At 44.5% G+C, this 18,515-nt stretch overlaps 1 protein-coding gene across 1 annotated transcript; it reads right to left on the bottom strand.

The window, feature by feature from the left end:
- Nucleotides 1-2,801: 2,801 nt before the first annotated feature.
- LOC311100982 (E3 ubiquitin-protein ligase TRIM35-like) lies at nt 2,802-18,515 on the bottom strand. Its single transcript, XM_084141987.1, has 7 exons — nt 18,406-18,515; nt 6,863-7,307; nt 4,874-4,969; nt 4,523-4,753; nt 4,405-4,427; nt 4,201-4,319; nt 2,802-4,058 (listed from the first exon to the last, which is right to left on the bottom strand). The coding sequence occupies exons 2-7, from the start codon at nt 7,274-7,276 to the stop codon at nt 3,505-3,507; spliced, it is 1,437 nt and encodes a 478-aa protein (XP_083998113.1). The 5' UTR covers nt 7,277-7,307; nt 18,406-18,515; the 3' UTR covers nt 2,802-3,504.

Raw genomic sequence — 18,515 nt, forward strand, 5'->3', positions numbered from 1 at the left:
TTAGCACCAATAATGACAGACATTCTGTTGTACATGGTGCCCTGCCAGACCCAGTAGCATGTAACACATTCACAGATAACAGTTTGACACAGAGCTCTGAAACTCAATAGCCAGACCAGTATCATGGCATCGTTTCACGTTGTAATGCTGCTGACACTGTAAGGAACATATACAGGCAAATGTTGAAACTAGAAAAGGAAATCCTGACAGGGATTCAAGTTATTCATATTTCCACAACAGTCCAAAATTAATGTTAGTAGAAGATTTGTGTGAAGATATGGTTGAATCTAGTCAGGAATCAGAGGTCAATATCTTTGAATTTGAAAATAGGTAGAAACAGAACACCAATGCAGATAGGCCTAAACCATGTATCAAAACTTTAGAAGAAAATAAATAAATATTGTAGCACAGACTGCATACCAAAACATTTGTTTGTAACAGTATCAAAACAAAGAACATAGAACATGTATATTCCATAAAATATTGCGTAAAACATAAGTGGATAAAATAACAGAATAAAACCATGTGATCATTAAGACACATAGTGGTTGTACTCTGAGACAGTAAAAAACACAAAGAAAAGTCTTCAAATGAAAAAAGTTAAATAGAGAGAAAAAAACTGCCAAAAGATAAATGGTGAGTTCACACATGTTGTAATAACACTACACCATTAGTTACTCCTAGACCTTTGACCTCTCACATCTAGGGCCCAGAGGTTTTCCTTAACAAGTCACCTGACCACACCTAGGGCCCAGAGCTTATCTTTAACACGTAACACAACCATACCGAGGGCCCAGAGGTTTTCCTTAACATGTGACCTTTGGCATGTCACTCACACCTAGGGTCCAGAGGTTTTTCTTAACACATGACCTAATCACATCTAGGGCCAAGAGGTTTTTCTTAACAAGTGACCCGACCATCTAGGGCCCAGAGGATTTCCTGACCATGAACAACCCTAGTCATTGCCCAACATTCCATGTTCCAAGACTTCCCTCATCTCTCCCTCCATCTTTCCTTCACACTCATCCCAGTCTCTCTCCTCAGTCTCAACACATTAGAACAGCAACATTGATGATGCTACTGCCTCCACAGCTACACCAACTGGAATACATTAGACTATCTCAATGAGACCTACAGGCTTAAATAAAGATTCAATAAAAGATCTTCAATCACACCTCAACTTTACTACTTTACTAAAATAATTTTAAGGCCCTCAAAACACTTTGCTTAAATTACCAAGTCTAGAGTCAATCTGAATTTAACCATCCTTTGTAATTTACTACAATGTAGCGTAAACTCCCTAGAGATCCAGCGTATTCCTACCTAACTGAGAAAATACTGCCTACAGCTAAATAATACCAATACTTAATACAAATAAAAACACTATTTGTCCACATTGCATGCTTTACACAGTAGTAACATTACCTCAAAACGCAAGCAAAAGTTTAAGACAAGAAAAACACAATATACGGGTTGTAGTTTCGTTCTCATTGGTTGTTCTAGTCAGTCTTCATAACTCTTACTTGACCTGAATGACCAGTTGGAAATGAGACGTGTCGTCTCTTTCCAAACAGAACAAATAAGAGATTAAACTAATTAAAATGTATTACATTTAGAACGTATTAAAACCTTGTAGACAACTGTTTTGGTGCTTAGCACACTGGCCATGAACGGCAATAATGCTTTTAAGACACTTTACACATTATTCAGTTATGTCCGTTCTACTTAACCTTTGAGCTAAACCCATCCGACGTCATCACTCAAATAAACCCCATTGGGGAGAGCTGAGGCTGGGAGTTCTGGCACTCCATCCATACCCCACTTCAGTAGTCATGGATTAAATAGGTCACCATGGCTGTGGGTTGGAGCCCTTCATATGTCACTCTGGATGGATAAAAGTGTCTGCTAAATGACCATATTATGAACATATACTATTATTATTATCATATTAGTAATGGGGGGGGGGGGACGCCGTCACCCACTGGTTTATATCTGTGAATCATGAGGCCCACCATTCTAAAGGACAGTTTCATTTGTTTGGTTTGAAGCTGAGACAAAGTTACACTTCACTATACCACCCCTATTACTAACACACACACACACACACACACAGGGTTATCTATAGAGAGGTGTAGTGGTGTATAGTACTGACCCCTTTAAAGCTTATGTTCTCTTTCTCCTGCCTGTCCAATGTGTTTCTGGGTCCTGGAGTCACCAGACTACTGCTGCTGCTGCCCTATCAGTTGATCTACACATGTTGTTTGTGCAGTTCTACATATAATTTCCTGTAATTTTACACATTTTGCCATGACTTATGTCACATTAATAATTATATCTGAGTGATAGTGACTAACAAAATCAATGGGGGCCTCCTGGAGGTTAGGGCAGGCAGGGAGTTCATTGATTTGTTTAAGGTCATTTACTGCATCTTTATACAATTTAAAAACTCTAAAATGCTATTTGGACAACAGCAAAAACAGCTAAAAATGACCCCAGCCATTATTTTTTACATTTGAGTCATTTAGTCTCTTATCCAGAGCGACTTACAGTTAGTGAGTGCATACATTTTTTATACTGGCCCCCCGTGTGAAACAAACCCACAACCCTGGAGTTGCAAACGCCATGCTCTACCAACTGAGCTACACGGGGCCTATTATCACATTGGTTGCTGTGGCTTCATTCACCTCAGTCCATCTACAAACACATAGCCTATTAGCAGTATAATTAGCTGCTACACATTAACTCACAGTAACTCAGCACCGGGATTAAAAACTATAAATTAATATGTACAGAGGGCTCTGTTAACAGAAAAAGGTTTTTATTAACAAAAAGAAAACAGTTTGCTTTACAAAACAATTATTTTGTAGTTTTACAGCTAATTTCCTGCAATTCTACACATTTTGCCATGAATTATGCAATGTTAGTATGATTTCTGAGTGAAATTGACAACAAATTCAATTGGGGCCCCCTAGTGGTCAGGGCCCCTTGGCACGTGCCCTGCATGCCCGGTCAGCAAGTCGGCCATGATGTCAACAAGTATAGATAGCTGACTAGACTAACTAGACTCATTTACCAATCAAAACATTTTTAACTGACACGGGCTAATTGAGTGACTGTCAGTGAGTGACATATAACAGGAAGAAAACTGCTGATGCACAACTACAGTAAGTTTCTAAATGTCACCTTGTGTATTCTACTATTCTAACTCTCAACAGTAAGTTGAGACCCCAAAAGTTTTTTCATTAGAAAAGATGACAGGTCCGGACCTAGGTGTCCTCATATGTAGTTACGGCCCTGTCCATATTACTTCATCACTGACTAGATGGTGAGCCCTGGGGAGGGACAGAGAATTTGTGGAAAAAGGCTGCAAGTTGCTGATGAGGCACATTTAGAATAAAAAGTATGAGTATAGTTGACTAATGTTTCTCTCTCTCGGTCTCACACACACACAGAGAGAGAGAGAGAGAGAGAGAGAGACACAGACACACACACACACACACAACCTCATTGGGATGACTTCACTGTCAGAAACACCTCTGATTGGCAGATCTGTACACCAGTGCTTTTGGCATCACCAGATGATCCAATAGAGAAGTATGGGTAGAGCATCTCAGTGAATGTGTCTTTATGAGTGTAGATGAGTGTCATGTCTTTGGAGTCGTAGAAGGACACCTCCCCCTGGTCGTAGTCCAGCAGCACTCTGATCCTCTGGGGTATCCTCTTCAGGAGGAGGGTCTCTCCCATTACATTACTATACTCACCACTCCTTTTCACTATAACCCAGATTCCATACTCTGGTGATGCATTCTGCTCCCCTTTCTTGTCAACTGACTCTTTAGCCACGCCCATAACCCAGAAAGGATGGTCCCCCACCTCCACCTCCCAGCAGTGTTTACCTGAGCTGAACCCCTTAGAGCCCAGAATAGATGCGTACATTGTGAATCTCTCTGGGTTGTCAGGGAGCTGCTGCTTTGAGCCAGTCTTACTCACACTGGTCAGATCATCAGACAGAGAGAGACAGGGGGATGCAGTGTTGGGGTCCAGAATCACAGGAGCTTCTGAACAAAGGCAGAGATATTCCACACATTATACCATGTATTCTTTTTTCATATACACTAAGAATACTACTTAAAATAGCATACTTAATTAAAATCTATATTACATTATTATCAATCATGTCCTCTCCTATCCAGTACTCACTGTGTTTGACGATCCCATGCATCTTCTCCCAGACTCTGAACGTCAGGTTCCCCAGGTGTTTGGCCACGTCTATCAGCGCCCCTGACACCAGTTGTGGATCCGGCATTGTACACTGGGCTCTGGAATAACATTCAGGAGTCAGCACTTCTGTGGGGTTGGGTTCACAACCACAGAGAAGCGAGAGACGAGAAGCAGATCACTTACCTTTCCTTCATGGTCTTGAAGTTCTGGAAAGTAGAGTATATAGTCATCAATATCATTGATTAATCTGTCAATCTTTGAGTTAATTTATAATCTATGTTTGAGAGAGAGCAGTCCTTACCTGCAGGAATGAGATGTCTTCATCTTTCAGATCCTCCTCTATGGCTCTGATTGTGTCTGAAAGTGATGAAATCTCTCTGTTCATCTGCTCAATCTTCTCCTGCATCTTCTGACTCTTCTGTTTCTCTTCCTCTTTCAGAGCAGCTATCCTGGCCTCCTCTTCCTCTCGTAGAAACTGGTGAAGTTTCTCAAACTCCTTCTTAATCCGCTTCTCCGTGTGCTGGGCCTGGCTCTGGAGACAGTGAGAAGAATATCTCGTTTTATAATTATTATCAGAATTAAATCCTACATGTATGATACAATTGAAACAATATATGCTGTACTATTGCAACTTAGCATGGTTTATACTAACCTTAATGTGCCCTGCTGTTTGATCACAGGTTTGTTTAACTTCATTAAAGACCTTCAGCTTCTCCTGTAAGGGCTTCAGGTCAGTCTGGAGTTCCTCCTGGAATGAGACAGAACCTCACTGAGGAGACAACCTCTGGACACACTTTATAGGAGAGAGTTTGTCTGTACAACACATCTCTATCACTGCAGATACTTTTTATACTTGTTTTAAGATTAAATGACAGAGATACCTATTTTTCACTCAGGATCTCTAAAACTACACTGCTCAAAAAAATAAAGGGAACACTTAAACAACACAATGTAACTCCAAGTCAATCACACTTCTGTGAAATCAAACTGTCCACTTAGGAAGCAACACTGATTGACAATACATGTCACATGCTGTTGTGCAAATGGAATAGACAACAGCTGGAAATTATAGGCAATTAGCAAGACACCCCCAATAAAGGACTGGTTTTACAGACCACTTCTCAGTTCCTATGCTTCCTGGCTGATGTTTTGGTCACTTTTGAATGTTGGCGGTGCTTTCACTCTAGTGGTAGAATGAGATGGAGTTTACAACCCACACAAGTGGCTCAGGTAGTGCAGCTCATCCAGGATGGCACATCAATGCGAGCTGTGGCAAGAAGGTTTGCTGCTGTCAGCGTAGTGTCCAGAGCATGGAGGCGCTACCAGGAGACAGGCCAGTACATCAGGAGACGTGGAGGAGGCCGTAGGAGGGCAACAACCCAGCAGCAGGACTGCTACCTCCGCCTTTGTATAAGGAGGAGCAGGAGGAGCACTGCCAGAGCCCTGCAAAATGACCTCCAGCAGGCCACAAATGTGCATGTGTCTGCTCAAACGGTCAGAAACAGACTCCATGAGGGTGGTATGAGGGCCCGATGTCCACAGGTGGGGGTTGTGTTTACAGCCCAACACCATGCAGGACGTTTGGCATTTGCCAGAGACCACCAAGATTGGCAAATTCGCCACTGGCGCCCTGTGCTCTTCACAGATTAAAGCAGGTTCACACTGAGCACGTGACAGACGTGACAGAGTCTGCAGACGCCGTGGAGAACGTTCGGCTGCCTCCAACATCCTCCAGCATGACCGGTTTGGCGGTGGGTCAGTCATGGTGTGGGGTGGCATTTTTTGGGGGGCCGCACTGCCCTCCATGTGCTCGCCAGAGGTAGCCTGACTGCCATTAGGTACCGAGATGAGATCCTCAGACCCCTTGTGAGACCATATGCTGGTGCGGTTGGACCTGGGTTCCTCCTAATGCAAGACAATGCTAGACCTCATGTGGCTGGAGTGTGTCAGCAGTTCCTGCAAGAGGAAGGCATTGATGCTATGGACCGCCCATCCCCCAGACCTGAATCCAATTGAGCACATCTGGGACATCTTGTCTCGCTCCATCCACCAACGCCACGTTGCACCACAGACTGTCCAGGAGTTGGCGGATGCTTTAGTCCAGGTCTGGGAGGAGATCCCTCAGGAGACCATCCGCCACCTCATCAGGAGCATGCCCAGGCGTTGTAGGGAGGTCATACAGGCACGTGGAGGCCACACACACTACTGAGCCTAATTTGGACTTGTTTTAAGGACATTACATCAAAGTTGGATCAGCCTGTAGTGTGGTTTTCCACTTTAATTTAGAGGGTGACTCCAAATCCAGACCTCCATGGGTTGATAAATTTGATTTCCATTGATAATTTTTGTGTGATTTTGTTGTCAGCACATTCAACTATGTAAAGAAAAAAGTATTTAATAAGATTATTTCATTCATTCAGATCTAGGATGTGTTATTTTAGTGTTCCCTTAATTTTTTTGAGCAGTGTACTTAAAATGTATCAGAAAATGAAATTCACAATCATTCAGTCAACACAATGTGTAGAAAATCAATCTATTATCTAAATGAGGCAGACTCATAAAGAAAACATTGATAACTTCACGTTCAATAGTTTTTTAGTATTGATCTATCACCTATTTTCTATCAAAACCTTTCTCCTACCTTGTGATCCTGTACAGCCTCATCTACAGGGATGCAGTCATGAGCTTTATGTTTCTTTGAGACCTGACACACCAAACAGATGGGCTCTTTATCCTCCAGACAGAACAGCCCGAGTTTCTCACTGTGTAGACTGCAGAGCACCTTGGACCCTGTGGTTGGACTTTTCGGATATGTCTGTCTCCTTTCCTGTAAGGCCTCACACAGGTTCTTTAGAGAGAGGTTTGAATAGGGATGATACTTAGACGATCTTCTCCTGCAAACTGGACATTCCCGAGATTCCTTGTCTTTCCAGCATTCCTTTAGACAGGCTTGGCAGAAGCTGTGGCTGCATGACAAGATGACAGGATCCTTAAAGATGTCAAGGCACACTGCACAGGATAAATCCTCCTCTGGGAGAGAAGAACTAGAAGCCATTTTCTCACACGATGTCACTCGTTTTCTTTGTCTAGAAGGGATACAGCTTTTGTCAAAATTGACTTTTCATAGCAGGTTTAGGATAACTTACGCAGCAGTTTAGGAAAATTAACATAGCAGGTTAGGATAATTAGGTTAAGGTTAGGAAAAGGGTTAGGATTAGCTAAAATGCAAAAACATCTACTTTTGATGTAAATTTGACAAAAGCTATTTCCCATCTAGACATTACCGTGTCACTTCCTGTCATGGAACGATATCTGAAAGTTACTTTCACTTTTAACAAGTGTAATAAATGCTATTTTTATAAACAGCTTATTGCCATTAAATTGCTATAACTAATTCCTTTTTCCAAGACAAGCTTTGACCAACACACACACTCTTGCCACAAATGCACTCACACACACAGACTCACTCAAGATAAGAGATAACTAAACGCACACACCAAATCTTTACTCTGCTGAAACATTCGGAACAAAGGACCTGAGTTATAATGTGTAGATCTCCCAGACCCAATCACAGAGGACGACGCCCGAGCAGCATGGACCAACCAGAAGATCAGATTTGCCAGATTCAACCTACTTTACAAATAGTATAAAACATATGTGAACTGTTTTTTGGGGCTTTTTTCTGGAGGTTCCCTATGAGCTGAAAGAACGAGACCGTGCACGTTTTGTACCAGACATTTTTACTCTGAATAAACTGCCGCTTGTCATACAATTTACCACCTAGTCTGAATCGATCATTGGCCGACTCTCCCTTCTCATATCCCGTTATTAACAGAAACTTGGTAGCAGAGGATGGTTGTCTAGATACACGGTCCAGAGTGGTTAATGTGGATGTGAGGGGGCGAGTTGGTAAAAGGACGATTCACGGAAAAGACTGGTGTAATTATTCGGAGGGAGGACAACAATTCAACTCAGCTCGGGAAACTGATCCTAAAGTCGACTATAAAAAAAAGGTAAGCAAAACCTGTTAAATCAAACTTTGCATATTGTCGAATAGTCTATCCAAATTTTGATCAGTATTACCGAGTGTGAGTATGAATTGTTGATAAAATTTATGCATAGATGACAAACTGAAAGGCAGTGTAGTAAACATGTCTGTGACTAATTAATAAGTCGAGAGTCGGCTAAGAGAGTTGGTCCACTATAGACGGACCAAGAGAGTTAGACCGGGAGGGACTTTGTGATAAAATGTATTAAACCGTCTGGGAGAGTTGGTTCACAGAGACGGACCAAGAGAGTCAGATCGGGGAATGTGTGATAATATGTATTAAGTTTAAACCGTCTGGGAGAGTTGGTTCACAGAGACGGACCAAGAGAGTCAGACCGGGGGGAACTGTGTGGCTAGGAGAAATAGAAATGTGTATTACTTAATGACAAACGCTCCATGTACCAATAGGGTCGGATGTGTAAATGTCAACTGATAAATGTGTATTACTTAATGACAAACGCTCCATGTACCAATAGGGTCGGATGTGTAAATGTCAACTGATAAATGTGTATTACTTAATGACAAACGCTCCATGTACCAATAGGGTCGGATGTGTAAATGTCAACTGATAAATGTGTATTACTTAATGACAAACGCTCCATGTACCAATAGGGTCGGATGTGTAAATGTCAACTGATAAATGTGTATTACTTAATGACAAACGCTCCATGTACCAATAGGGTCGGATGTGTAAATGTCAATTGTTTAATGGATATTGTTTAATGATGAACATTGCTAGTAAAAAATAAAAATAAAAAAATAAAATAGGATTCCGATAGTCTTAAAGTGTATAAGCCTTATCTAAAAGCTTGAATATTCGTTAGGTGAAGGGTGTAGTTAAAGTGAACAGTGGTAAATGATAAAGTGGTAACCATTCTAAGTCCGGCTGAGACCGGTCCGACTGAGATCGGTAAGGAATAGGTTCAGAGTGTTTGAGAGATCTCTAATGTAATGTGTAAGTGTTGAAAGTATATTGATTAATGTGAAGTATTTTAAGTAACAAATATTGACTATATTGAATCAATGTCTAAATGATGTGTTTTAATGTGCTGATATAATCTGTTGGTTGCGCATTCCACAACGCCTGATAAATAAACAACACATATAAAATTCTGAGAGTACGAGGGAGGAGCTCTGAGATAAGACAGAGTACATGTCTCCAGGAATGCAGCGCTGGTATTAACCGGTGACGGGCTAAGTATATTAAGATAGTCTAATTAAGGTATTAAAATTTAAGCTGATAATATAAAAATTAAATAAGCATAAAATACAAGATATATGATAAAATGACGACCCCAAATACTCTAAAGCTTAAATTTAACGATTTTCTAGATCAGAAGATACAAGATAGGTCAGGGGGCAATTTACAGTGGAAGTCTCTTAAGAAGGTTTGGGAGGGGGTGAAGTTGAAGTGGACACAGGCGGGTTATCTAGGGGGGGGCCCGCCAAACAGGGCCCAACTGGGGAAGATGGAAGGTGGACTGAGAGAGGCAGTGCAGGAAGCTAGAGACAGGGAGGTAGAAAAGAATAAAAGTCATTTGTTTAAAAAGGAAGGGACTAAGCAACGAGAGAGAGCAGAAGCAGAACTAAAAATAGGAACATGGGCGGTGGAGGAGGCTCTCAAAGCGCAACTGAACAAGAAACCAGAAATGATGGGGGTAGTCATTACAAAGGAGGAAGAGGCGTCTATGGAGGCCCAGCAGGGTAGCCTATCAGAGCCGACTCCACCCACGGCTCCCATCTACCCACCTCTACCAGCAGAGGTCGCCCTTGCTACACCCCCTCCATACACTCCCTTGGTGAACTCTGTCACTGGACCAAAGATACAGGCTCCAGTCTTCGTTGTGCAAGGAGGACACCTAAAGGGAAGGATGAACGTTGACCTTGAGGGGGGACATCTGACGTGTGAAGAACTCACAATAGACAGACGGCCTTCACACCATTCCACCCCAAGGGGACCAGACACAACCCAGCCACCACACCTGAGCAGACACTCAACATCAGAAGACTCCCTCCATCCTTCTTCACTCAGGGCAGACTCCCTGAGATCAATCAGGGGATCCCAGTGTGCACCACAGCTGAGCAGACACTCAGGACCAGATAACTCCCACACTTCTCCACCCAGAGCCGATTCTCCGAAATCAAATAACGAATCCCAGCGTGGACACTCCTCCAATATGCAAAGGACATCCCCAGCCCAATCTGAAAGGGGAGACAGTCTGAGGGAAGAATATGAACATTCCCTAAAGGGTGCTTGCCAGCTAGCGGAATACGCCCATTCCGTTCCCAACCTGTCCAGTCATACTGAAAGAGAATATCACATGAACCAACCTACTGAAGAACAAAAGTATGATGGGGAGGAACTTTGTGAGGAAGATCTGGAAGAAGCATCCAGAGAACTCGAATTTATGAGACAGGTGGAACAACAAGGGGGCCCCTACCGAGTGGAGGGAGTACTGATGGGGAAGGTAACCGGACTGAGGGACGTGATAAGAAGGTCAAACCGAATTGTTGAAAGACAGCAGAAAGAAAGAGAGGCACATTCTCAGATGCCTCTTAGACTGAGTGCCACTCAGAACCGTGAGGAGTATGTGGCATGGAAAATGCAAGACCTCACTGCTCTCATGGAGCAGTTACCCAGCCTGCATGGTGGGGCGTCAGCGTGGTTGCTGCAGCTACAGACACTAACTTCAGGGGTCAGACTGGCTTTAGCGGATATGAAGGCCCTGCTGGCTAGAGCTACAGACCATACCACCATGACAGTTCTCATCCGAGATGCAGGCATGACAACTAGCCCTGGGGCCACTCCTCCTGAAACATATAGAACTCCACTTTGGGATGTGTTGAGGAGAGCATATCCTACAGAAAGGAACTATGCTACACTCACTTCCTTTACTATCAACCCAGGGGAACAGGCAGCGGAATACCTGGACAGGGCAAAAACCACCTGGAGGACAGTCCATAATGAACCCTATGATTATACTGAAACCACCCTAAGTATGTGGAAGGAAATGGTGGTGAGCGGAACCCCATCAGAAGTAAGAACCAAACTGAGGGCCACGGTAGGGTTGGGAGCCATGCCAAATGTCCAGTTCAACTCCCATGTCACCCACCACATCACCCAATACAATAAGGATAAGGGCACCGCTGACACACAGGTACAGTCACTGCAGGTTCAGCTGTTGAAGCTCCAGCTCAAAGAGGCACAGAAGAATGAAAAACCCAAGAAGCAGATGATGGCAGAAGACACGCCCGATGTATCCCAGATCATAGAAAAGACTCTCACTAAGATGCTGGTTGCTACCCCTTTGACTGGTCCTGTGCCTCCATACCAGCCGCCACCACCTAGTGCATACCCAGCACAACTCACACCATACCCACAAGTGGCTTATCCAGCCCAACCAACCCAGGGGCCAGTGTATACAGGTGCTGGGTACGCCCAGCCGGGATATCCTGTGCCAGCTCAACAATGGGGTCCTAGACGAATGGGCCCGTGCTATAACTGCGGCCAACCCGGACACACGGTAAGGCGTTGTCCGATGCCATTATCGGCCCAACAACAACACTGGATGGCCAATAGTGGGAGAGGATATGCCTATCATGGAAGAGGAGGTCCAAGAGCAGCGGCACCGGGACCTCGCTACTACCAACCTCTGTACAATCATCCGACTGCTCCAGCTGCAGCACCAACCACCCCGGCCAATCCCGGTGTATCTTTCCAGGGCATGTCCGATGGCTTCCCACCCTGGGAATGAAGTTGCCCACCATCACCTGGTGAGACTAATGGCCAGCATTTTCCCATTTACACAGAACCAACAGTGACGTGTGAGGTGGAAGGTGTTACCCATCAATTTCTGGTGGACACTGGATGTACATACTCTGCCATCAGATCTCACCAACCCCTGTCTTCGGAATCAATACAGGTGGTGGGGGTATCAGGAACACCCGAAGCTCAGTACAAAACCAACCCCTTGCTTTTTCAATGGGGACCATCAAAGTTGAAACATCAGTTTCTTTTCTGTCCAAACTGCCCCATTAACCTGTTGGGTAGGGACCTACTCTGCAGACTCGGATGCGCAATATACCTAACAGAAAAGGGAGTTGAAGTCTCTGTTTCCCAAATTCCAAGTGCAAGAGTCCTGATGCTTCCCATTCTACCAACCCCTATACCATCTACAACACAGGAAATCTACTGGCTTAGGTGTCTCCCAACCGGACCAGCAACTCCAGCTGTCCAGTTCCAGTTTAATCAAATGAGAAAGCTCATTTACTCTTTTTACCCTTACAAACCTCCCCAGACTGACTTACACTGCACACTTAATGTGACTGATGATGAAGAAACTCCCTACACTCAGGATTGGGATGAAAATATGATGCACCTTACTCCCACCATTCGATGCGTTACTATTATCTGTGGAACAGAAGGTGTCGCTGCCCCTGTCATACTCTCCAACAACCTTAAGCCTTGGTACCAGCTGGGGCCTGATTCTGCACCTCATGTTACCTTGGCTGTGGGCAACGGCCATGAAGCCAGGAGTTTGGGACAAATGATAAAAAGAGCCTCCAAACTCACCTGGGAGACTACCACCACACCTGGACTGTTAAAAGCGACCACTGAAAAAATGTGGCGTTTAACAACGGTAGACACAGAAGAACAGTGCCAACCTGAGCGAATCACACTCCCAAGACACCATGGAAAACCTTATTCTGACCATCCATCTTCACCAGCTGTTTTGGAATCCATTGACAAATCAATATGGACTCACACACCCTTTGATGTGGGAAAACTCCAGGTTCACCCAGTTACCATCACCCTTACCAACCCTGACCAGATTCCTATATATCGAACGCAGTACCGACTGAAACCTGAACAGATAGAGGGAATCAGACCTACTATCGAAGGCCTGCTGGGAGCAGGGTGTATCTATAGGACTCAGTCACCATGGAACACTCCAATACTTCCTGTTCTTAAAGCTGGGGGTGAGACATATAGGATGGTGCAAGACTTCCGAGCTGTGAATGACGTCACCACACCGATTGATCTCCCTGTTCCTGATCCTCACATCACTTTGAGCAATCTGTCACCCAAACATCAGTACTTTACTGTAGTGGACTTGGCCAATGCCTTCTTCAGTATTCCATTGGATGAAGCATCCCAGCCACTCTTTGCGTTTACCTACGAAAATCAGCAGTTTACGTATTCGGTTCTTCCCCAAGGTTACAGGTGTTCTCCCGGAATCTTCAATCATATCCTGAAGACGCACCTGGCGGAGCTGAAAATCCCGGAAGGAGTGATACTTATACAATATGTTGATGACCTGTTGTTGGGGGCTCCCACCTCAGATCTCTGCCTGGAAATAACTAAAACTCTTTTGGACTTTCTGGCAGTCAAAGGCTACAAAGTAAAAATGGCCAAGGTCCAATCCTGCAGACGTACCGTTCTGTTCCTGGGAAGGGAGATCTCAGGAGATGGTGCTGGACTCTCCAAGTCACACCGAGACACGATCTTACACCATCCAAGACCCATCACTGTCTCAGGGATGCTGTCCTTCCTAGGCTTGACTGGATATAGCCGTACTCATATCCCGGACTATACTTCAAGAACTGAACCACTGAGGGAGATCGTGAGGAAAGCTGGTCCAAGAAACCTACATGCCCCATTGGTATGGACTCCTGAAGCCTCTACCGCATTTGGCCTGTTAAAAACCGATTTATCTGTTGCTGCTGCCCTCACCTCGCCTGACTATGAAAAAACATTTAATTTGGATGTTTCTGAAAAGGAGGGGTTCACCTCTTCCGTCCTTTTTCAGAAACAAGAGGGGGAGAGAAGAGTACTGATGTACCACTCTGCTAAACTTGATCACATTGAGACAGGCCAAACCACGTGCTCCAGGTATGTAGCTGCAGTGGCTAAGGCCATTGAAAAAACCGCTCACATTGTGATGTGCCACAAGATGGAGATTCACACCCATCATGGGGTTGCGGCATACCTGATGAGCAAGGAATTCACTTTCAGTGCTGAACGGAAAAGCAAAATTCAGAACAAATGTACTCAGTCACACATCACGTTTGTCAACACAGACAAAAACATGGCTGACGCACTCAATGCAGAAGAAGGCCTGGCACACTCCTGCCAGGAAAGAGCAGCTCAGGAACTCAAGCTGAGACCTGACTTGGGAAACGAACCCATGATCCGACCTGACTTATGGTTGTACACTGATGGCTGCTGTTACAGAGGAAAAGAAGGAAACATAGCTGCATACGCAGTAGTACAGCAGTTACAGGACAAAACCCATATCACTCTGGAATCGGGAGTAATTCCCCAACCTGCTTCTGCACAATTGGCTGAGATCATCGGACTAACCCAAGCTCTGGAAAAGGCAGAAGGAAAGACGGTAAACATATACACCGATTCGGCCTACGCTCATGGAGCAGTACACACCGATGGACCTCAATGGGTCAGACGCAACTTCACCACCACAGGAAATTTACCAATCAAGCACAAGGCACAAATGGAGCGACTGATAAAAGCTGTATCCCTGCCAAAGAAGGTGGCCATCATGAAGTGCAGAGGTCATCAGGACCCCAAGAACAGAGTCAGCAGAGGGAATGACGCTGCAGACCAAGCAGCCAAGAAGGCAGGTGGCTACACCCCGAAGCAGATGGCGTTGCAGATACCACCTGCCCAGACTGAATTGACGAACCAACACATAAAGGAATTACAACTCACAGCGGGACCATATGAACATTCGGTCTGGGTACAGAAGGGGGCCACCAAAGGACCTGATGAACTGTGGAGGTGCCATGATGGCAGATTGGTGGCCCCAGCAAATCTCTGCCCTGAACTGATAAGAGAAGCCCATGGGCCCACCCATGAGGGGAAACTTAAGACTTTGCAGAAAATTTCCTACATTTGGTGGCATCCTTTTATGAAGGACATGACGGATTTGTTCTGCGACAGTTGTGAAATTTGTGGAAGTCACAATCCAAAGAAACCATACCAAACCCCAATGGGGTCATACCCAGTGCCAAACGCATGTTTCCAAGACATCAGTATAGATTATACAGATATGGGGGCAGATAATGTGAAAAGCGGAAAGAGATATTTGCTAGTGATGGTAGATAGGTTTTCCAAATGGGTAGAAGCCATTCCAACAGCTAAGGAGGATGGGAAGTCTGTCATTAAGTGGTTACAGACAGAGCTCATACCAAGATATGGGGTCCCAAGACAAATAAGATCCGACAATGGGTCCCATTTTTCAAACCAACACCTAAGACAGGTGGAGGAGAGGTTCGGGATTGTGCACAAGTTTGGTTCTGTGTATAAGCCGCAATCTCAAGGCCTTGTGGAACGCGCTAACCAAACCCTGAAGGCTAAGATAGCCAAGGTTTGTGCAGGTTCTAAATTGACGTGGGTGGAAGCCCTGCCCCTTGCGTTGATGGCCATGAGGTCCTCACCAGGAGCAGGGACACATCTTTCACCCCATGAAATAATGACCGGAAGAGTTATGCCAGGTCCACCAAGAGAGGGAGGTCATATGCCCCCTCTTGATGTACACCAGATAGATATGACTGAATATGTAAGGAAATTGACGGAACTGTCTGCAGCTCTCTCCAAACAGATACACAGAGTCCAAGAGGGGGAGCTGACGGGGGATCCAGAACCACTGAAGGTAAAGGTTGGCGACTGGGTAAGGATCAAGGTTCACAAGAGAAAGTGGCAAGATCCCAGGTGGACTGGACCGTACGAAGTGAAGGAGGTTACTTCACACTCAGTCCAGGTCAAAGGTAAATCAGGCGCACCTTGGCACCACTTGACACATTGTACACCAGCACCAACTCCTTCCAGAACCCTGACTGAAGTCAGAAGTGATTTAATCACATTAAATTCGGATCAAATTCTTGACACCAACACTATCTGAATATGTGGAGGAGACTCCCATCTTCAGATACTGGAGGGGAAAAACAGAGGAGGGACAGACCACCATGGGAGAGACTGGGGTGCTCTGCTCCACTCCTTGTTTTGCTGAGTGTAACTATTGGGGTTACTCTAGGAATCATACTCTGGTCAGTACAATACCTGACACATCCAACTAACTTACACTCCGACACATTGAATAACTATACCAACAGCCTACGTAACCGTACAAATCTACTCCTAAACCACCATGTACACAAAAGACAAGTTGCCTCTACCACCCTTTCCTGTGGGCCCAGACAAGTGCTTACGAATAATTGGCTATTATTGTCTGAGGAGGCGGGCAAGGCCACCCACCAGAGCTGTGTGGTATGTATGGGGGCCCGTCCACTCCTTCGCATTGTACCGGCTACCTTACCTGAAGTATGTCTTCTTCCTGTTATGAAGTATGACAACCCAACTGCCAGCTGCTCTGTATGGGACAAGTTTTACCCTATTGTTATAAGTACTAGAAAGGGCCCAATGTTTTCTTCTCGGGTTGCCAGGGCTAATTTCACTTGTATTAATATGTCCCTTGGCCCTCCAATGCTGGGAGCATTACCTTATGAATGGTGTAATAACACCCATAATCCTAATGCTCCCTTTCAGTCTGTGTCTAGAGCTGATGTATGGTGGTGGTGTGGAGGAAACCATCTGTATGATCGCCTCCCCGGAAATGCTACTGGTCTTTGTGCTCTTGTCTCTTTGATCCTTCCTGTTTCAGTTTATCCTATGGAAGTGAAGGACCTGATGGCCCAAATGAAGAGGGACTGGGATTCATCCCGATCCAAAAGATCGACAAGAACAGATCGATGGGACCCCACCTATATCGATGCCATAGGGATCCCTAGGGGGGTGCCAGATAAGTATAAACTCGTGGATCAGGTTGCAGCCGGTTTTGAATCATCAGTGTGCTGGTGGTGTACTATTAATAAAAATGTTGACAGGATCAATTATATTCATTTTAATGTCCAAAAGCTAGGCAATTGGACCCAGCAAGGTTTTGAGGCGGTGCATGGCCAATTGGCTGCCACCAGCTTGATGGCCTTCCAAAATCGTATTGCAGTAGATATGCTGCTCTCAGAGAAAGGAGGTGTATGCACCATGTTTGGCGAACAGTGCTGCACTTTCATACCCAATAACACAGCCCCTGATGGCAGCCTGACTATCGCCTTAGAAGGCTTGAAGACTCTTAATGGTAAGATGAAATCCCATTCCGGTGTAGACACCTCCATGTGGGATTCCTGGATGGACGCTTTTGGTAAATATAAAGCCCTGGTGTCCTCCATTTTGGTTTCAATCTCGGTGTTTGCGGCCATTTTGGTTTTGTGTGGATGCTGTTGCATACCATGCATTCGCTCACTCACCACTAGGCTCATAACTAAGGCCATTGACCCAACAAGCCCTTCCCAGATGTTTCCTCTTCTTGGAGAGGGAGACTTTTTATCTTTCGAGGAGGATGAGAGTAGAACTTTTACTTAGTTTATGTCACGTCTCTTTTGAGACGTGAAGAGGGGGACTCAAAACTTTCTCTCTGAGAAAGTTTCCCTTTTCTTTCTTTTTTACTTAGTATATGACACGTCTTAAGAGACGTGTAGAGGGGGATTTGTAATAAATGCTATTTTTATAAACAGCTTATTGCCATTAAATTGCTATAACTAATTCCTTTTTCCAAGACAAGCTTTGACCAACACACACACTCTTGCCACAAATGCACTCACACACACAGACTCACTCAAGATAAGAGATAACTAAACGCACACACCAAATCTTTACTCTGCTGAAACATTCGGAACAAAGGACCTGAGTTATAATGTGTAGATCTCCCAGACCCAATCACAGAGGACGACGCCCGAGCAGCATGGACCAACCAGAAGATCAGATTTGCCAGATTCAACCTACTTTACAAATAGTATAAAACATATGTGAACTGTTTTTTGGGGCTTTTTTCTGGAGGTTCCCTATGAGCTGAAAGAACGAGACCGTGCACGTTTTGTACCAGACATTTTTACTCTGAATAAACTGCCGCTTGTCATACAATTTACCACCTAGTCTGAATCGATCATTGGCCGACTCTCCCTTCTCATATCCCGTTATTAACACAAGTTAGTCTTAAAGAGGCACTTGATTTAAAAAAAAGTCAAATTGCACGTAAAGGTCACAGTTTTAATGATATTACCTTGTATTGGTTGGTTTAGCACCCTGATATTTCAGAACAATCTAAATAAAATCCCAGTGTTCCGTTGTGTCAGACAGACATGAGTCCTGGAGAGTTATTAAAGTTACAGC

This window comes from Coregonus lavaretus, assembly GCF_964263955.1.
Source record: "Coregonus lavaretus genome assembly, chromosome: 25".
NCBI classification, from domain to species: Eukaryota; Metazoa; Chordata; class Actinopteri; order Salmoniformes; family Salmonidae; genus Coregonus; species Coregonus lavaretus.

What these genes read in the sequence shown, in the direction of transcription:
- LOC311100982 (XM_084141987.1), bottom strand. Translation starts at nt 7,276, where the DNA reads ATGGCTTCTAGTTCTTCTCTCCCAGAGGAGGATTTATCCTGTGCAGTG. An exon ending in TTCAAGACCATGAAGGAAAG is followed by an intron (nt 4,320 to 4,404) that starts GTAAGTGATCTG and finishes ATGTTATTCCAG; the next exon opens with AGCCCAGTGTACAATGCCGG. An exon ending in GCATGGGATCGTCAAACACA is followed by an intron (nt 4,059 to 4,200) that starts GTGAGTACTGGA and finishes GCCTTTGTTCAG; the next exon opens with AAGCTCCTGTGATTCTGGAC.